We start from the raw sequence: 21,509 nt of genomic DNA, 5'->3' as shown, positions 1-21,509 counted from the left end.
GACTGCACTGCACTGGTCTCTGCGATGCATTGAAAGCTGGAAGTTCTTGTGGACTTGCCCAGTATGGATAAAAACAAACCACACAGAAGTAACAATTATACAACTTAAAAAAATATATATACTGTTAAAGATTTATTGCAATAATACAATAAAATTTAGAAAAACAAAACCATTTGTGTTTAGTTACATCTAGTTCGGAAGTTGCAGAGAGAGGCGCTGAGATTTTGTGGGTGACGAGCGACCCCGGGTGTCCCATCCCATTGAGGTCCCCGATTTTGAGGCTCTTCCTCAGCAGCTCCAATTGGCCACCCCAGGTCACCCGTCACGGACAAAAGCCGAGGCCTAAACTGAAATTCCCGCGTTCATGCTACGCAAAGTGTTTTGTAAAACCCTCGGCTGGCTGTCATCAAATATCTATAATTACAGATATTCCCTCCCCTGCCCCCAAAACAAACCTGGAAAACTAATCCTGGCGATTGCACTCGAGGTTTGGACACACACGATTCTTCCTCAGCCACACGTGTGCAAAACACTTTGAAAAGAAACAAACAAACCACAATCCGTATTCTGTACAAAAAACAATGCGTGAAAAGACCCCGACGCGTCTTTGAACCCCCTCGCAGTGCCCTTGTGCACTTTCAGAATGTGACATGGTTGCTAATAAATTATTTGGAAAACATGGTTATGAAGTATATGGCTTTAAAAAGGTTTTTGTGATGGTGGCGGGTTTGTTGGGTTTCGTTTTACCCCTAAATGACAGTGCACAAATAGAATCACGGCCTGGCCTTTAGGGGTTCAAAGTAGCACAAAGGCAGCAATGAAAGAGTGACTGAAATGTATATTAATAAAGAAAAGGAAGATTTATATGGTGGGGTCCAGTGCAGAATTAATGGGGAGCAGAAGGAGCTGTGCAACGCTAAGAGCCCAGTATACCCAGTATATAGCACTGGTGTGTGCTGGTTGCTTAGAACTGCAACGGGTCCAATAGCTGCGAGTAAAATGCCATGAACTGAGCAGAGACTAAACCCTCCCAGCCCATCACCATAGTCAAGGGAGTCTTGGCTGATCCCTTAAACCCAACTGCTGGATTTACAGGGTGTTTTGAAAAGCTGGACCCAGTTTCAAAAGGCAGTGATTTCAAATTGGGTCCATCTTTTTGAAACACCCTGTGCCAAACCCATTTTCCCTGGGGACCACAGCAGCCTCTCGGTTGCCTTCAAAGGGCCAAATGTAATTTTGGGTCTGTATAAATGTAACTACTCCTCCATTTATCCAGTCCTAAGATGACATTTGGCCCTCTGAAGGTAACCAAGAGGTTGATGTGGCCCCTGGTGAAAAGATTGATGTAGCCCCTTAGACCAAAAGAATGGTAGAACCGAGGGTGTCTCCATAGAACAATGCGTGGAATTAAGGATCTTTGGTTTTAAAACAAAAAAGAAACTACTGACCATAGATTTCCATCCCCCAGGCCAAAAAGAAGGAGCTGCAGCGAAATGAAACCGACTTGGTGGCATTCACTAAACAAAAGAACAACATAAACCCCACCATAAACACAAAATAAAACCGGGTTTAAAATACATGTAGTGTGGAGAACGCGTGACTTCACTAAAATAGCATGAAATGAGGTTTTTCTAGTATTAAGAAAAGCGGCAATGTGGTGGCGTAACTGATCAATATTATTGCAACAACGCAATCCTGTATCGGTGTCAAATGTGGGTCTAGCCAAGAGAACGTCCAGTGTTTCTTTGGTGTGTGATATTAAGAGTAAAGAGCCTGTGTGCTTCAAACAGCACGACACGGAGCTTCCAGACTATCAACCGGTGGAAACAGCATGAAACAAGCCACTTTTCTACAGCAAAACTCATTCACAACCAAATCTAAAGAGCAATTCGCTGTGAGAATTCCCGTCCATGCTGATTCTTTGTATTAAAAATATGGCAACAGAGATTAGAAAACATGTTAAAAATGCATCATTTTCATGTCCTGAATGAAGAAAAATTTAGAAATACGCAGTTTTGCATGATGCAAGACAGATTTAAAACACACACAAATGAAAACCCTGTACGGAGTTAAAACGTGAAGTGCATTTGCACGGCTGTCCGGGCTGCACAGCGAGCAGCCTTCATCCCGATCCAAACCCTCCACAAGCTGCTGCTGCTTCAGAAAGCAGAGCTGGAGGCTGCCAGGTCCTTCTTCCTCGGTAATAACGCAGACAGACACAGGACCAGGACACAAAGTGCCATCGCAGAGCCCGTCAGGAGCACGTAGCTAGCTAATTTACAAAAACGGTACCATCACAGTCATCTTGGTTAAATAAAAACGTTTGGGTTTGGTGGTATTTCTTTTCTGGTTTACAAAATGAAAGTCTGACCTTTTCTTTGTTCCAGGCACTACTTAAACTGAATATGTAAGGTTTGTACTATAGCATCGGCTCCTCCGAGCCTTTTCCCTCGCTGGTTAGCGATGTCCCGTGTACGCCTTGAGCCAGGAGGTGACCGAGGCGGCGGCGGACGAGATCATTCCCCCGGCGCTGCTGCTGGCGATGGGCTGGGACGCCTGCGTGCTCTGGCTCTGCAGCATCTCCGCCTGCTGGGAGGGGATGTCGCAGAACCTGGGGCTCGGCAGGTTCTCCCAGTCCGTCCCCAGGTCCGTCTCTTCGTCGCTGACGCGCTCGTCGCCGCTCTCATCCGTCTCGCCGGTGGCGCTGGGGTCCACAAATTCCATGGAGTCTTCGAGGTCGGCGCTGATTTCAAAAGGGCCGGACCTGCGAATGCGGACACAACGGGGTCAGTGTGGGACTGTCACAGAGACACTGCATGTTAGAGCAAGTGTAGAGTCAGGCAGGAACAACCCCAGGTTCCAGTATAAGTTGGGGAACGACCTGTGGAAGAGCAGTGTAGGGGAAAGGGACCTGGGGGTCCTGGGGACAGCAGGGTGACCATGAGCCAGCACTGTGCCCTTGTGGCCAGGAAGGCCAATGGTACCTGGGGTGGGTTAGAAGGGGGTGGTCAGTAGGTCAGAGAGGTTCTCCTGCCCCTCTGCTCTGCCCTGGGGAGACCACACCTGGAATATTGTGTCCAGCTGTGGCCCCTCAGTTCCAGCAGGACAGGGAACTGCTGGAGAGAGTCCAGCGCAGCCACCAAGATGCTGAAGGGAGTGGAGCATCTCCCGTGTGAGGAAAGGCTGAGGGAGCTGGGGCTCTGGAGCTGGACAAGAGGAGACTGAGGGTGACTCATTCATGGGGATCAATATGGAAAGGGTGAGTGTCAGGAGGATGGAGCCAGGCTCTTCTCGGTGACAACCAGTGACAGGACAAGGGGCAATGGGTTAAAACTGGAACACAGGAGGTTCCACTTAAATGTGAGAAGAATCTTCTTCCTGGTGAGGGTGGCAGAGCCTGGCCCAGGCTGCCCAGGGGGTTGTGGAGTCTCCTTCTGTGCAGACATTCCAACCCGCCTGGACACCTTCCTGTGTAACCTCATCTGGGTGTTCCTGCTCCATGGGGGGATTGCACTGCATGAGCTTTCCAGGTCCCTTCCAACCCCTGACACTCTGTGATTGGAAGGAACCCCAAAAGATCTTCTAGTCCAATCCCCAGGTCCCATTGCTGGTATGAGCCCCAGACACGCCAAAGCACCCTGCTCTGTCCTGCATCCAGCAGAGAAATTAAAATACCTCTGTGTTTATCACTCAGCAAGAGAGAAACTCACTGGCTACAGAGGTAACTGACAATGGTGAAACAAAAACATGTGGCCACCGAAGCGACAGTTGGTTCCGACCCACAGAGCAGGAATGGCCCAAAAGCTGTTCTGCTTTGGCGGTGGATGGTGAAGCACACACACGCAAAAAACCCCACTTTTGGTAATATCTCACAGCTCTACCGGTGGAAATCTCAGCTTGATGTGGAACAGCTTTTATTTTTAACACCAGCCCTGGTCAGGCCAAGATGCTGTGGCTCCGTCAGCCAGAGGAAGGGTGGAGTTTACAGCTTAGAACCGGGTTGGCACAACTCACTGGAGATACTGCCCACAGCAACACTTACCCTGAGCAACATCAACAACTTCTTTCCTATGGGGCTGGTCAAACACGGGAACAGGTTGCCCAGAGAGGCTGCGAGGTTGCCATAACTGGAGTTATTAAAAATCCTGATGGCCACAGTTCTGAGTAACTTAGAATCACAGAATCACAGAAGGGTTTGGGTTGAAGGGACCTTCCAAGCCCATCCAGTGCCCCCCCTGCCATAAGCAGGGACATCTTCACCAGCTCAGGTTGCTCAGAGCCCCGTCCAGCCTGGCCTGGGATGTCTCCAGGGATGGTTCATTCACCACCTCTCTGGCCAACCTGGGCCAGGCTCTCACCACCCTCAGGGACAACAATTTCTTCCTCATGTCCAGCCTGAATCTCCCTCCTTTAGTTTAAAACCATCACCCCTTGTCCTGTCACAACAGGCCCTGCTAAAACGTCTGTCCCCAGTCTGCCAACGTGCTCCAGTCAGTTCTGCTTTGAGGGAGGCGATGGGCTGGATCTCCGGAGGTTCTGGCCAAACCCACCGGTGCTGTGACTCTGTTACCTGCTGCCACTGCCTGGTGGGAGAAGCAATTGCATCCGCCCCATCCTGCTGCTTTGCACTCAAGTACGGGCAGCCAAAATCCAAAATATCCTTACCGAGCCAAAGCAGGTGGCTTCAGAGGCTGGTGACCCCGTGTGAGGTTTTCACGGAGGCGGTGAAACACGGAGGACTCTGCATAGCAATTAAAGCTTGGTAAAATAATATCTATCTGAAAACAGTAGCTTATACAAGCAACTCTAAGCCTAGATATCTGAAGGAAAATAAAGAGAGCTGGTTGCTGCAAACCCTGCGGACAGCTGAGAAATTAAAGGTAAACACTCCTCTTTCATAATGTGGAAAGGAATGGGAGCACTGCCTTCTGGCAAAGCGTTCTGCTTAACAAGGCAACCTGGGAAGAGAGTCATCAGGTTTAAGGCCAGAAGGGATCATTAGATCATCCAGAGTGACCTGCCCTATAACAAAGGCCATTAAAAAAGAGCTGAGTGGTGCAGCTGACACACTTGAGGGACAGGATGTCATGCAGAGGGACCTGGACAAGCTGGAGAAGTGGGCCCATGTGAACCTCATGAGGTTCAACAAGGCCAAGTGCAAGGTCCTGCACCTGGGTCAGGGCAGCTCTCAGTATCAGTCCAAGCCAGGGATGAACAGATGGAGAGCAGACCCCAGGAGAAGGACTTGGGGCTGGTGGAGGTTGAAAGGTTGGACATGAGCCAGCAACATGGGCTTGCAGCCCAGAAACCAATTGTATCTTGGGCTGCATCCCCAGCCCCATGGGCAGCAGGTGGAGGGAGGTGATTCTGCCCCTCTGCCCCGCTCTGGTGAGACCCCCCTGCAGTGCTGGTCCAGCTCTGGGTCCTCAGCACAGGACACACATGGACCTGTTGGAGAGGGGCCAGAGGAGCCACAGAAATGACCCGAGGCTGGAACAGCTCTGCTGGGAGGACAGGCTGAGAGAGTTGGGGTGTTCAGCTGGAGAAGAGAAGCTCCTGGGAGACCTTAGTGTAGCCTTTCTGTGCTTAAAAGGGGCCGATAATAAAGATGGGGACAGAATTTTGAGCAGGACCTGTTGTGGTAGGACAAGGGGTGATGGTTTTAAACTAAAGGAAGGAGATTCAGGCTGGACATGAGGAAGAAATTGTTGTCCCTGAGGGTGGTGAGAGCCTGGCCCAGGTTGGCCAGAGAGGTGGTGGATGAACCATCCCTGGAGACATCCCAGGCCAGGCTGGACGGGGCTCTGAGCAACCTGAGCTGGTGAAGATGTCCCTGCTCATGGCAGGGGTGGCACTGGATGGGCTTGAAAGGTCCCTTCAACTCAAACTGTTCTGCGATTCTATGATTACATTCCAGACGTTCCCCCTGTCCTGAGCCCAGTAACCTCTGCCTGATGAAAACATCCATTCCAGGAACGCATCTGGCCTTGACAGCATAAGCAAACAGAGAATCCCCCCTTTCATTCTTGCACGTAATTAATCTCTGTGTTAAACGCATGCGTCTCATTTCAACCTAACTCAGACTCTTCACTTCCAATGGTGTCTGTAAAGCTATTCAATAGCCTGTATTCTCTCCCCGTGAAGGTGTGGAAATCAAGTCACCTCTCAATCTCACCTCTAGCGAGCTGAGACTGTTTCATACAGACTGAATCTTCTCTGACTCTTTCCTGTAACCTCTTTTACTACATGGACCCAACTGATGCATTTGAAGCTTTGTAACATTTGCACAGAGAGACAAGACCCACTGTGGCACCTTTACAGCAGCTGCTTTCCAGGACACAGCTCTTCACTCTCTGGTATTTCCTACACTCTCCTGGTTTGCAGAGAAGCAGCAAAAGCAGATCATTTTTTTCCAAACTGAGCTGTTACAAAGATTTGGCTCCCTGTATCTTTGGGTTGAATCAGTAGGGATGTACTCAAAGAACAGAAGGGAAGTGGTTAGAGACGTGTACGCGAGTCCTGTTTTTTTAAATAAAACTAGATCTGTACATGAGAACAAAGTGGAAAAGCAGGTTTCAGAACATCAATGTGTTTAAGGGGCAATAAAGCACTAGTCAGATTAAACAAATAACTGCAGACTGCCTCAGACACAAGTGACTTGTGACTGGATTATCCCAACAGGAAATCAATATAATTGGTTTTCTTACATTTAAATTGTAAAAAAATATATATATAATTATTAAATCTGGTGCATGTAGCCCACAGGAACTGATGTTCTTTTCATCACATACTAAGCTAACTGAAAAATTGCCTTTAATCTTAATTTTCATATAAATTAAATGTATTTGAAGTGTTGGCTTTGGTCTAGGGTGTTCATTGACTCAAGCATTTTGGGAAAGGTTTACCCAGTCTTCATTTTAGGGTTGATATTGCTGGATTCTCTTAGGTATTTACATGTTGGCAAGATGCTGGTAGGGTCATATTTGGAGCAGAGTGAGACTGCCTGGCATCATCAGCTACAAAGCTGAGCCTACTAGAAGCACATCACACATCTCTGAAATCTAAATTCCTACTCAGGACCCCCTTTTTCTGTCCTCTCCTTGTAAATACCCTGATTTCTGGTGTGCTGTGGGCTCGTTTATAGGTACAGCAGAAGAGATTTCCTCGTAAGTAACAAGACAAATGTGTAGCTTCAAAAGGGTCACAGGAGAGCTGAGGTATCGCTCTTCTTACCTGCCCAAGTTCTCCGTGTCTGGGCTGACCAGGTACATGAGGTTCCTGAGTGTATGCAGCGGGTGCAACAGGTCTAAATTGACGTGCTACCGAGGAGGAGGTAAGAAAAATACACCATCAGTTACAGGAGGAAACCTGCAGGCACAGCTGATACTTTAAAAGCTGTTGAAAGAATCCCAATGTGCATTCCCCCTACCTGAGAGAAGCAAAGGTGAAGGATATTCGCATTCAGCTTCTTCACTGCCCGCATGAACCTGTGTCTGCTGAGATTCTCTCCACAGAACTCGCTGTTGAAACATCAAACACGTGTGTATATACATATTTAAAGAAGGCAAAATGCTTTGTGAAAATACACCTACTGGAGACATCAGCATTATGTGCCCTGGCTTCCTAACAAGTCCCAGAGTAAAAATCCTCACAGCGAGCACTTGTTTAAACTGTACAGCCAGTTTTAGAGTGCTCAGGAGATTAATTTTTCACCTAGCAAGACCATTAGCGTTTCATTGATGAGTGCTGCTTGCCCCAGTCTCACCGGTTTCAGCAGGACAAGTGATGTAAACTGTAGGAAACTCAAGGATCCACTGTAGCCAACCTACTTCAGCTCTCATTTTACATCTTTCATCAATTCCCATTCCCAACCTTTCCCTTCTGCAGAGACAGGGCGCCCAAATAATAGTAATAAAACAACACAGAGACCCCACACGACTGTCGTGCCCTCGCTTTGGCAGCCACTACCTTAAACACTTAAAGAACCTCAACAACATAACTAAGATCTTGGAAGACTGAGTAGGTCCAAGCTCCATCAGTTCTACTTCTGTACAGATCCCATCAGCTCCACATAGACATGTAAAAATAAAAATCTAACAGTATTTTTCACCACAAATGGGGTTTGCGCAATACACTCCCAGACGTTTGGCAGCCAGGTGTGTTCTGCATAGGTGTTTTATCCCAAAGAGAATTACACAGCTGTCATGCCATATTATAAGGACTTGTTCTACAGCGCTTGATGTAGCGGAGTTATTCAAGATGACTTAAGAGCTGCTGAATTGGGCTGAGATTTTGTAAAGCACAGTAGGGTCTCATAAAATGAAAAGTGCTGTTCATGGACAGTCATATTTCATTTCTAATTTGAGGACGCTGACTTAAATCAGTTAGAAAGCTGTTATTTTTAACTGTGATGGTTGGTCTACACTCTCAGGAGGTAAAAAAGGAGGGAGGGACTATAAACTGTGGTCTAAAACCCTACAAGCCCTCTGTCCAAAACTAAACAACACAAAAACCCATGAGCCATCAACTGCCACCACAAAAGCTGTTCCAGGTAATGACTTTGTTCCCAAAACCAAACCAATTTAAGATCAGTCAAAACTGGTCACTGATTCACCTCCTCAGAGACTTGCATTTACTTGCCTGTTGCAGAGCTTCTTGGGAAGATTTACGTCAAGTATGAGAGACAAAGTGTTAACGAGCTGAGTTGCATAGCACAAAGCAGCACTGATGGTATAAGCAGGGTTATTATGTTCCATGTCTGAAAGAAATAAAAACTTCATGAAAAGTCTCATTTGAAATGAAGCCTCAGTGGGTGTGTTAATGCGTTACTCAAGTCTGCTCTGGAAAATGTCATTTCTAAGTATTGAGAACAGCCTGAATCCAGCAATCATTTACAGTGAAATCTGTCAGAAGTTGGTAGAAAATAGTAATTCTTGGAATTCCCGTTAAAACGACGGCATGTGAACCATGTCAAAACTGTGAATAATTAACTTTATCTATTACACTGCGCTGTGTCCCAGGGAGCGTTTCCTGCAAAAGGGGATTTTCAGTGGACTAATCCCTGTCCTGGTGTTTATTTCTGACTCAGGTTTGTCTGGATGAGAACAAACGGACCAGGCTGCTGCTCCTCAGCATCTTCTGGAGTAACCCAGACATCTAATGCGACCTTGCTCCTTACCTGGCCCTTGCGTCGTCTTCTTCTCTTCCACCCAGTTGTAATACGCTGAATAATCTCCGTTATTAGGAAGGGTTATCCAAGGCCCTGTGATACCGATACTGGTGTCCCCGTTGTGATCATCGCACACCCATCTCCCCGAGAGATACGTGGTTCTCCTGGCTTCCGCGAGCTTGCTCACAGTGCTCGAGGTCATGGCGTTGTCGCTCTCAGAAGACACGTCTGCAGGATCTCTGTAGCACCCGAAGAAGAACCAAGTGTTTTTACAGAAGTTTTAAAATATATAATAGATTATAGCTTGGACAGATTTCACGGAGAGCAAAACTCCCTGTTCCCAAAACTAGTTTCCTTTCTTCTGAGGTTTTCAATTATCTATTTTAAGAAAGTTTAACATTGGACACACACCTCAGATCTCTCGGTGGGGAGATGCCAGCACCTCCAGATTGTTCTACTCTGGACCTCTATCTTTGGGTCAGACGCTTTGTTTTTGGGAAACACCTTCTCCCCACAGATACTAAGGGAGCCAGAGCGTCTGGCTTTGACTTACATGACTCACTTCTGGGTGTCTAAAGCAAAACGAGTCCAAAGGGATAAGCCTCCTGTACCTCATGCTTGTCTTTACTTCTTCAATGGGAAATATGACTGACGTCAGCTCCAGGATATGCGTCCGACGAAGGTTTGCCAGGTGCTCGTACTGGGTTTTCAAGTCGTAGGTTTTTTTCTCCACCAGGTCTCCCAGCTTGCGGTTATGCCTCTGGATCTTCTCTTTCTTCTCCTGATGCCGCTGAGCCCTGCGATAATGCTTCTGGTTCTCCTCTTTAATTCTCAGAAGCCCCTCGGCGTCTGTGAAAACAGCAGCAGATGTTAGTCCTGGAAAAGGAGCTGTGAGGTGCTTGTAGTAAGCTTGAGAAAAGCGTTATTAATCTTTATAGAACACAAGATCTACAGCAGCTTAAAACACAAAACCCTGCTAAACTCTCAACATTTTCCACCTGACAAGTGGTACAAGTTTCTGGTATTTTCTGAAGGTCTCCAAACAGACTGAAATTGGGATTAATCCTTCCCCAGCTATTTTTGGATTTGGATCAGAAAAGCCAAGATTTCATAGTTTAATTAAACTTCTGAGGTAATCAGCATGACAGAAATAACTTGACCGTACGCATTTGCGTGGTGCTGGCCAAAAAGACATGCATCGCTTGCGGCCAGAATCCAGTGCAGACAGCATCTTCAGTCACCATTTCTGGCACCACAGCTGCTCTCTGTGTACATTATTTGGGCTTCACACTCAACGTATGTGCTCTTAAAGCGCATGGATCCCAACGGTGCAGACTCCTTGTTACCACATGGGAACGCTGACAATCTCCCTTTCCAGTCACAAAAAGAGAAATGTGCTTATTTGCTGAAGTGCTGCATCTGCCTGAATTTACTCCACGTGTCCAGCACACTGAGGCTCGGAAAAAGCTCCTTCAGGAGCATCTGCTGATTCTCCTCTAAAATAATTGACTGCGGTGACGCTCCCACAACCACTTGATGCTAAAGAGAGCGAGTTAACCACCTCTGTCTTTCTTATACACACTCTCCAAATACATGTCTAAAACCTAACGGAGCTCAGCGTGAAAGAGAGCCCCCCATTTACGAGTCCCTCACTTTCTGTTTTTATGGCTGAAAAGACACAGTGTTAGTCAGGTTCTCTGACAGCATCTCTTTCTTGTAATAAAGACATGGGGTAACTGTCCCTTGGACAGAAGGGAAGTGCTAAGCCCTGACATCGTTTCATTGATATATTTTGATTGCAAGACACAGATGAGACCAGAGCTACAATAAGAACGCTCAAAGAAGCTGCATTATATACTACTGAAAATCAAGAAAACTTCTATGTAGCTCTAGCTACCTCAAACAACACATTCAGACGGTCAGTATTCCCAACAGAGGTGCACAAAAAGGCTTCGTCCCAAGAATGGGACTCAAGACTGATTCCCATCTGTGGGTCTGTGCAAACCGTCCTGCTAGTCCTGGTCTGACCTGCAGAGCTGGAGCTGCCCAGACAGCTGGTCCGTGCTCTCCCTGAACGGCAGGAATTATTAATTATAATGCTTCTTAGCAGGGCCTGTTGCGATAGGACAAGGGGTGATGGTTTAAACTAAAGGAGGGAGATTCAGGCTGGACATGAGGAAGAAATTGTTGCTCCTGAGGGTGGTGAGAGCCTGGCCCAGGTTGGCCAGAGAGGTGGTGGATGAACCATCCCTGGAGACATCCCAGGCCAGGCTGGACGGGGCTCTGAGCAACCTGAGCTGCTGAAGATGTCCCTGCTCATGGCAGGGGGGGCACTGGGGGAGCTGCGAAGGTCCCTTCAACCCAAACTGTTCTGTGATTCTATGATTCTATTTCTAGTCATCTAACTGATCTGTTGCGATCCACAATGTGTTTGGTAGGAAGGAAGATCTGAAACCTGGGGGATGCAAAGTCCCAAATTAAAGAAGTTGAGAGTAGTTTCCCTGTGCAGGACAGAACTAGTAACAGAATCATAAAATTGTTTTGGTTGGAAAAATACCTTTAAGATCATTGAGTCCAACTGTTAACTTAGCACTGTCAAGTCCATCTCTAAACTATGTCCCTGAGAACTTCAGTCATGCTTATAAAATAAGTGACCCCCTGCTAGAGTAACTGCAGAAAAATCAGCTTCAATCTGAGCGATACCAAGAACCTTTACGTGCCATTCAGTAATCCAGTTTCCTTTAAGCACTCCCTGCAACATCAACACAAAAATCAATTAATGCTTGAATTCATATCCCCAAACTCTCCCTTTGCATAAAGAATAAGAGACAGAGGAGGAGTCAGATGTCCATCTGTTCAATTTTCACATTCATCTTGTACTTGAAAGGCTCCATTTTCACAGAGTCAACTCCCTTTTCTGCAGGTCCAACAGCAATTATTTGAGAAGCAGAGAACACTGCACACACGTTTCCTCTTTAGCAGTCCCGGTGCAGAAACAACTGTCCTTTGCTTTTGGCATAGCACCTCTGCTTTATGACCCGGTTTATGAGGTGATTACAATTTGTCCCCAGCAGTATTTCAGGACACCCTTATGTCCCACACATCTATGCTACCTGACAAATGCAAGCGCAGGCACACCGATCTCTGCCAGACATTTGCAAGATTGCCTCCTTGAATTGTTTTCCACAGACACAGGGCAAACACACACATTTTAAAACCTTATTTTAAGAAGCACCAATTACTGAGTTATCCAGTCAACTGCAAAAGCAGGAGACCAAGGCTCTAGAAATTGTTCTTATTTCAGAAAAATGAACTATGCCACATCCAAGAGAAGAGAAAGAGTGAATTGAGCTCCTGATCTACTGGCTTCTCACAGCAAAAGTTGATTTGGGGTCTATCTGTAAGGGCAGTTTGGAGGTAACTCAGCTAACAACAATTTGGTTGGGCCACAGGTCAGTTAACAGGTTAAATCTAATCAAGCTGAGTGTGCATCAGAGAAGCTGCAGATAATACACTTTACAGAAGAGCAGAAAAGTGGAAGAACTTCACTCCCCAGTTAGTCCTAACATTTTGCCACCTTCAGAGCTGCTTTTGCAGAAAAGGTGACAAAGTTGCCCAAAGTCTCATTGATTTCTTCTTCTCCTTTCTTCACAGGCTAAAGGCAAAAAGTAGTTATCTTCTTCCTAATAATCTTCTACCTACTGAAAAGCTTTTACCTTCCTCTTCTCTAAACCAAACCATTTCTTGACCATTCCTTGTGTGTTATTCCTAATATTCTCTTCCAGACTTTGTCCAGTTGATTTGTACCTTTCTTAAATTGCTCAAACTGGACTCCAGATTTCCACTGAGGTAACAACAATACGGGGAACAGCAGGATAATTGTTTCCACCTTCAATACAATGCTCACGTAAGTAAAACCCAGAATAAGGTCTGAACCTTTCTGGAGCAGCATTAGATTCATTATTTTTTATTTAATTTGTAAATCCCCACATCCTTTCCTGTCCAATCTCACCATCATCCCCCACTTTGGGTTTTGATTATATTTATTTCTTTTTCCTAAACATCGTGCACTTGACTTTGTTCTTTTCAGATGATATTGTCAATTTATCTGTACAATTTTGAATGTGATCCTGCTCTCCACAGAAGTCGTATCATCGTCCACCTTGTCTTCCTCCATCCCACCTTCTATTCTACCGCACAAGCCATTATGGAAAATGCTGAATAAAACTGGGCCAAGAGCTGGTTTCTGCTGAGCTCCACCTGTCTCACCTCCTCAGTTTGACAAGTATCACCCCCTTTCGAGCCTTTGCTGTCAACTTCACCGTTATTACACCCAGAGAAAATGTCTTTTCTTGCTCGTGAGCCAGCCTGGGGTAGTGCCCAGTGACAAGGCGTGTTGCATCTTCACCCTCCACTTGACCCCCAGACAAGGGGTTGATTTGATACGGCCTTTTCTTAACAAAGCGACGCCTGTTTTTCATTTCCTTACCTTCTAACTACCTACAAAGCAGTCAGAAGCTTATAATAGGATGACTGTGTCACCAGTTCTTCCTCTACCCTTGGAAAAAAGATGCTGTTTTCACCCTGTTTCCTGGGACATCTTCTCTCCTTCATGTGTTCCCAAGTGCTCCATGGACTCCTTCAGCTTCTTCCTCAAGTTCCCTAAGGTGAATCTTGATTTCGAGGCTGTACGATCAACATAATATTTAGCTGGCTGTCATCTTTCCTTAGTCTGCAGCCCTCTCATGATGTAAAATTTCATCTGGCTAAGCAGCTGATCACATTTTCTTTGTGCGAGGACGAAGCAAAGAAGGAGCTGAATGCTTCAGACTTCTCTGCACTGTTATTTGCTCTTTCCTGTTAACATCCATCCTCCTTATTAGTTGAAAATCATTTTGCATCTCAGCCCTTTTGGTGTTATCACCGCAAGCTTGCGGCTATTCCTTTATAACTATTCCCTGTGCTTCCACTCTTTCTGCGGCTCCTCTTGAATTTCAAGTAATAAAAGCGTTCCTGACTTAATCAATACGCTTCTGAATATGGTCCCTATTTTTTCCTTTGCATGTAGGTTGTCAGGAGTGCTGCATATTCTCTTCTGAGAAACGACCCTATAAATCTCTCGTGCATAAAATATTTAATGAGTTGCAAAACTGAAGCTGCTGAATGGTAACAACTCCCCAGCCTATGCCATATTTCAGTCTTGCTCAAGCAGGAATTTAGAATTTCTAGACAGGTGAGGGTTAAAATTCATCAGTGACATGAAATTTGTAACAGCTGCAGAGCTGTTTGCTCCTCTTTTTTGAGAGGAAGCAATCAGAAACGCTATACTGAATAAGGTCATCTCTAGGGACAAAGCCAGAGTCATCGCCTGCTAAGCATTTCGTTTTAAAGCTGCTGCAAAACCATCTCCATCCAGCTGAATAATGTCTACTGTTCACTAATTAAAACCCAAGCATAAAAAGGCTAAACTCCACTCACCGATTTGCCTTCGAGCTGATTTATTTAAGAAGTGACGGTTTCGGAAATCCACCATTTTTTTAAAACTAACACTCAAATTCGCATCGATTGATTTTTCACTCCAAAGCACAGAGTTTTGCACATCACAAAGGCACAGGCATTACTCACATCTTGTCGTTTCATCATTTTCTTTGCAAATGGTCTGTTTCAGCTGCTCAATCCTCATCTTGCAAGACATTATTTTCCATCTCTGAAAAACAAGAAAAGAACATTCAGCAGCTCTAGGGCACAAACGACTTCAAGCACCCTGACTACTGATTAACAACAAAGCCAGCAGCTTTAGCGCAAAAGTAGCGGGATGCTTTTAATTGCATCAGACGAACAAATAAATATTTCATTTGCTGTTTTGTGTGCAGAATGCCACCAAAAAATTGAATGCTTAGTATAAAGTCAATCAGTATAATAAGTTATTGAGCAAATATCTAGGAAGAAATGAAAAATATTGACGGTTTGGAGCACCCTGCTCGCAGAGCCTATTTCAGTTTTGGTTACAAGGGGTTTTTGGGGAAAGCAACACAACACCCTCAAGGTAGATTTTAATTTTAAACTGTATGATCTAGGCATTCAGAGAGTTTAAAAATCCATGGGGCACGTGAACAACTCACCAGCTGATCAGTTATCTCCTTCCCTTCCATGGCCTTCAAAACACTAGAAGAAAAAACATGATTGAAAGTTTAATGACTATGTGGACTACATCTGCCTCCAACAATAGCGCATTAGAGAGACTTGTATGTTTCTGAGAGTTCTTATAGTTTATTTTCATATAATAACTACAACTTACTGTTTTTGGAATTCCCTCTGTTTGGTTTTAAGATGCATCAGCCTTTCTTTCTTGTCTGAAAACCTGGAAGAGATTCAATGGGCTTTATTGATATTTCACACAACATGGCATCGTAAGTTGTTTGAAAACAATAAAGGGATCGGAGCTCAACTATCTGTCTTAATCTTGGGAAGCAATGGCTAAACATATAAAACTCTTGCAGAATTCTAGAGCATCTGTCTCATAGGAATTGCAACAGAACCTCTAAGCTGAGGAAACATCAGCTTGTCAGAACTTGTAAGCAAATAACTTGCTATTTTGAAAAGACTTATCGCTTAGCAATATCAATGTTTTGTGTACAAAGAAAAATAGTACTCTAAAAACCTTTAGTGGCTGGAGAAATTAAAGAACTACCTCAGATACCACAGTGAGTCTGAACTGTGTTATTTCACAAGCTGTGATGGTTTGAGCTGGGTCCGCTCTGGCGGTGGGAAACACAGATCTACACACTGTATTTTCTCCCATCATGTCTCACACTTTATTCATTAATAGGTCCAAACAGGACAGCGCTCTCTCAAGCCTTTTACATGACAGCCAAGTCTTTCTTGTATTTGCAACAGCAATAAGTTGCATTGTCTTCTCTTTATTTCTGAGGCACTTGCGGCTTTCATGAGTCCATGATTCGAGTGTCTGCTTGAGTTCAGCTTCACCCGATGTCTCAGGTAAGGGGACTGCAAAGAGCTGACCACTGTTTCAACCCTTTGAACACGCAGCAACCACGTTCTGCTCCCCTCCACGCTCCACAACGCATTGAGAAATACAGCTAAAGTATGAACAACGTATATTGAGAAATTACAATGAAGCATGAAGTGAGAAAGCTGGCAGAAAGAGCAAACAGCAGAGACAGCCAAGAGATTTCGACCAAAAAAGAATAGCAAATGTGCTTTGTCTTCTGCCAGCATATGGCTTCCCAGCTTTCCCTGTGCTTGCCATGCTGCAGCGCTGTCCCGCTCTCCGCCTCAACAGTGCGTCTTGGGTTAAGTCCATGTATGGAGAAACAAGTCACTAATTTCCCTCCAAATCATGTGGAATCAACAATTTCATCCTAACAAAAAATCAAATATTTCGCATAAAACCCACTAAGTCCTTTATTGCAGGGATATCTAAGCGTTATTTAGAAAAAATTATAAAGCAAGGCTTGACAGGATGGCACCTTGGGCCTCTTTCTGTCTGCTCAACTCTGTGGGTTTGATTTCAGGTAAACCTTTAAAACTCATGTTTTTTCCCTTGAATTGCTGCAATCTGAAAGTTTGGACACTAACCTTGAGTTCAGAAAGCGTGCAATCACCCTTCCAGATGACGATAGCATTAAAACAACAACAAAACCACCGGCTGCTGCCTTTGTAGCCGACCAAAAACTACCTGTTTTCCTTCCAAAACAAACCAAACGCAGGTGCTTGGTGTAAAAGCTGGAGGCCACGCGTGAGCCGGAGGAATGTGGCGCAACCAGAGCCCGTTCGTTCCTCCTGTGTGTCCTCACCCCAGCAGTCATCGTGGAAATTGCAAAGAGCACCTTGTACCAGGCTCCTGTTTACCACGGTCACACACACCTACTGTAGCCCTGACCTTTGGCTGCAACCAAAAATAACCTGGCGCAGAAACGCGCCGCTGGGCACTGACACAGGGAGCGGGAGCTGCGGCGCTTTGGCAATCCTTGTTTTCAAAGCCGGGTTGATGGGCACGGAGTCTGACTCAACGCAGCTGCCCAAACCACGTCCGTTGCATCGGCGAAAAGTTGAATGATCTGTCAAGAATCTGAGACTTAATTTAAGTTCTTGCTGGGGAGGGAAGATAGAAATATTTGGGAAAGCCCTGTAAAAATTACCGCTCACCACGTGCTTTGGCAACTGCCTCAAACAGCTCCTACAAACTTCTTTAGCAGGTTTCTCCTAAGCAAGCATTTCCATTTCTTTATATAGCCCTAATTTTAATTGCATTGCATAGTATAACTAATTTTTCTCTATGTATCTACAGCCTCCCCATTTGGCAAAGAAACAACATGTTGGATGAACTATTATAGGAACTCCCATAAGACGTAAACTGAGAGAAGCAGAGAACTCAACATCTCAAATTATCCATTAAATGCTTCTCTTTCCTCAAGTCTTATCATGTTAAGCTGAGATTTTCTATGGTTACCTGGCTTATTTCCACATGTTCATAATTACAGAGAAGCAACAAGAAAGGAGGAATTCTTAATCTATAAGAATACATTAATGCTGAAGGAGTTGAGGACAGCAACAGATGCAGTCATTACTGTACTCATTCACTATAATAAAACATAATTGCTGCAAAAAGGCACCATTCCTAATCATAACCCCCAGATTAGAGAACCCAGACAGGCTTAGATGTCACAATTATATTGTCTTTGGCTTTTGCCATCTGCAGATGTATAAAGCAAAGCAATTTGGGTCGCTTGTAAAATACACGCTGTGAATTTATGCGTATGACAGGCTGGAGTAAAGTCCTGGGAGGAAGAAGAGACCCTGAGTTGGAGCCAACACCAAGATGCCGGCTTAGCTTTCGGATATACAACACGTTACTAATGAAAAGAAGAACGTCAGTGATTATTTTACGGAAGGACTTCCGGATTACTCATCCTTAATTGTAGCTGCGCTTCAATAATTAATCTTAACAGCTCCTCAGTCTCTCCCCCTCACAGATGCAGGGTGTGATTTTTGCCAGACGTATGAACGACTTCGATCTTACTGTAGCTGTTATAAAAGATTGCACACAAAATAGTCCAATGAAAAGGAATCTGAAATAAATCTCGCTGTTCGAACATTAAATTATTTCTCTTCTTATTAGGAAAAATCATGAGGAATTTCTAAAAATAAACCACCATTAGATACAAGGAGTAACACTCGTTCTCTTTCATAAGAGAGAGAACAATCCTTTTCCCCAACCTGCCACACTTCAAAAAGACAAACAGGAGGCTCAAGCGACCCCACGCGCTTCCACATTCTCAATTACTCGCACCGCGCTTATAACCGAGTCGCACAGAAAAGCCCTTGTCACGATCCTGCCGGCCTCCTTGCCGCTCTAAAATTAACCCAGCTACTACTAGAAGGTGTAAAACAAACAAATAAATAACAATGACAGCAAATGCAGCCTGAAGTCCCGCCAGATCACTGCACCTGTCCCCGCATGACTTCGCCACGCTGTGCGGTCGCCGTTGCAAAAGTCGCTCCCTCTCTCCGCTCACATCGCAAGAAATTCATAGACACCCGCTCGCTGCTTACGGAGAAACACAGGAAACCGACCTCTGCAATCACAGGCTCTTTCTCGCTTTTGTATCCATCATTTTAAGTATTACAGAACGTGGACAAAATATTTTAAGTACAGTTTAAAATAAGTGCTTCCGTTATCCTCAAAAGAACAAGAAACCCGAGCTTTACAGGGTTCTGCCCCTGCTGCAACCAAGCACGCTTATGTTATTGTGTTATTCATATGTTATGCTGTTCCTTTAATTTATTAACACGAAGTTGCTGTTTTCAAGGAAGGTTTCTGAATGGGGGCTGTAGATGCGGATGGGACCATGATGTCCAGGCAGAGGGGCACAACAGGAAAAAAAAGACAAAAAGGGCAAAAATATGTCCCGCATTCAAGAAACACAACATAAATACACTGAATGTCTTCTAGCCATAGATAAATGGGACAGTTAAATCTTAGGAGGGTGCAGTGAAAACTGGCAGACTGAAAAGCTGATCTTGTCTTACATGAGAAAGATATAAAGGGTGGGGGGTTTTTGGTGCGTTTGGGGTTTCTTGTGTTTGTGGGTTTTTTGTGTGTTTGCTTTGTTTTGTGTGTTGTTTGTCCAACAAGCTATTGCTTCTGGTACTTTGGCTAAAGCTGCTTCTTGATGGTTTCATTTTCTGGTGGGTAAAGAAATTCCTTAAGCCTTGGTTAGCAGAGAACGACAGTGGTTCCACTGTAACAAAGACTACAGTTGAATTTCTATAATTAAGCTAGATGTTTACCCAAAATCTTAAGGCTACAAAAGGGGCAGGACAACAAATAGTTGGTTTTTGTTCTGAACTCCAAACCAAATTTTTTCACGGAAGTTGCGGATAACCCTGAGCAGTCTCACACAAACACAAGTTTTCCATCTATTTTAGAAAGACTAAATACAGTTTGTGGTTCCATGCCACAATCTTTCATGTAAAAAACAAAGAAAACCCACCCAGCGGCAGACTAAGGTCTTAATTTTGCAGGTTGATGCACACTGGCTTGATGTTTTCTGCCCACTCCCGCTAATGTTAATGGAATAAAGACACCTCCATCCCCTCGGCTGTTCTCGTGTTTGGACACAAAGAGCGTTTAGTGCGAGGACCACACGCTGCTCACCGCCTTCCCAAAATAGTTCAAGAAATCACTCCCAACAGCTGCTAACGAAGCTACAAACGAAGAACCACAAACATGGCATCAGCCAGAAATCAGAGTTATTCCGGAGATGGTGCTGGGTGTAGCTTTTTTAGGATCTGGGATGGACACGTTGTGAACCACAGCTATGGGGGGACGATCTGCATCTGAGTCATATAATGAGAATACTTGCTTATTGGCGTATTGCTCATTCAGCCCTCCCGCAGAGCCAGCGCTTCGCAAAAAGGAGCGTGATTAACTCAAGCAGCGTGTTTTTTGTAATTCCAAAATGGGGCTTATGATTAGGACTATTTCGATAGACAAGATTTTAAAAGGTGCTGTTTTCTTGCACACCTTCCTGACTTTATTTAACGATTTAAAACACAACGTGTGCTGCTGAAAAACAGACAGCGCGTTTCAAGTATCCCACCGCACAGCTCTTTTTGCCCTGAACTGTCTGGAGCTTCTACCGAATACACTGAACACGCGTTGACGGCTGCACCTCAGTGAGGGCGTTATATTATTATTAGTACTAGTATGGTTATTGTTAGCATTGTTATTATTAGAAAGGTGCTGTGGGTCCTGCTCAGCCTGTATAGGGTGAACCCCCTCAGGCAGTCCCAGAACCGTTCCCCAGAACCCCGGTTACCGCCCCCCGGCCCGGGGCAGCGGCTGAATGGCGGGGAAGGGGGTACAACGGGCAGGGAAGAGGGGACAAGGCGGGACAAGGGGGACAAACCGTCCCCCCCACATCCCGAGGGGAGCGGGGGGAGGGGCAGCCAACAGCCGCGGTGTGAGGTGAGGCGGGGCGGCCCCCCCGCGGCGGGGCAGGCCCGGGGGAGGGTGTCCCGCTCCCTCGCCTCCCGCCCCGTCCCCTCAGGGCCGCTCGGTACCTCTCGGAGTCGCGGCCGTCGAAGAAGACGAAGTCGCCGCTCTGGACGCACTTGGCGCAGGTGAGGCGGCGGCGGGTGGTGTTACAAAGCGGGCACCGCTCCACCGCCACGTACAGCCCTTCGGCGTCCTCCTCGGCGCCCCGCAGAGCCCCCGGCCCGGGCCCGGCCCCGCCGCCCTGCCCGCCGGGCTGGGGCCGGCAGCCGCTGGGAGACGCCATGATGGGCTCCGCGCGCCGCCGGTCACGTGGGACTTTGTGTTGGCGCCGGGCATTGTGGGAAGCGGTGGGAGGGCGGGAAGGCGGTGGCGGGCGGGAAGCGATGTCTTCACAGAACCGGAGACTGGGCTGAAGGGACCTCTGGAGATCCGCCAGTCCAACGCCCCTGCTCCCGCAGGGTCACAGAGCAAATCACACAGGTGGGTCCAGGGGGTTGGAATGTCTCAGAGCAGGAGACTCCACACCCGCTCTGGGCAGCCTGGGCCAGGCTCTGGCACCTCACAGCAAACAAGTTTCTCCTCGTGTTCAGATGGACCCTCCTGTGTTTCAGTCTGTGCCCGTTGCCCCTCACCCTGGCGTTGGGCACCACTGAACAGAGTCTGGTCCATCCTCTGACACCCACCCTGAGATATTGATCCCATTGATCAGATCTCTCTCAGCTTCTCTTCTCCAGCTCAACAGCCCCAGCTCTCTCAGTGTCTCCTCATCACAAAGAGGCTCCAGACCCCTCAGCATCTTTGTGTCCCTCCCATGGA

The 21,509-nt window shown here is 46.1% G+C and overlaps 1 protein-coding gene across 1 annotated transcript; it reads right to left on the bottom strand.

The window, feature by feature from the left end:
- Positions 1–119: 119 nt before the first annotated feature.
- On the bottom strand, positions 120–21,012 carry ATG14 (autophagy related 14). The gene is made up of 10 exons (XM_065063150.1): positions 20,759–21,012; positions 15,468–15,530; positions 15,292–15,334; positions 14,795–14,876; positions 9,781–10,018; positions 9,179–9,408; positions 8,641–8,758; positions 7,430–7,520; positions 7,234–7,319; positions 120–2,764 (listed from the first exon to the last, which is right to left on the bottom strand). Exons 1-10 carry the CDS (start codon positions 20,974–20,976, stop codon positions 2,458–2,460), a joined length of 1,476 nt encoding a protein of 491 aa, XP_064919222.1. The 5' UTR covers positions 20,977–21,012; the 3' UTR covers positions 120–2,457.
- Positions 21,013–21,509: the final 497 nt, after the last annotated feature.

Source organism: Columba livia, chromosome 5, assembly GCF_036013475.1.
Source record: "Columba livia isolate bColLiv1 breed racing homer chromosome 5, bColLiv1.pat.W.v2, whole genome shotgun sequence".
Lineage (NCBI taxonomy): Eukaryota > Metazoa > Chordata > Aves > Columbiformes > Columbidae > Columba > Columba livia.
Note: the sequence above shows the minus strand (reverse complement) of the source record. Positions and strands in the feature narration are given on the sequence as shown.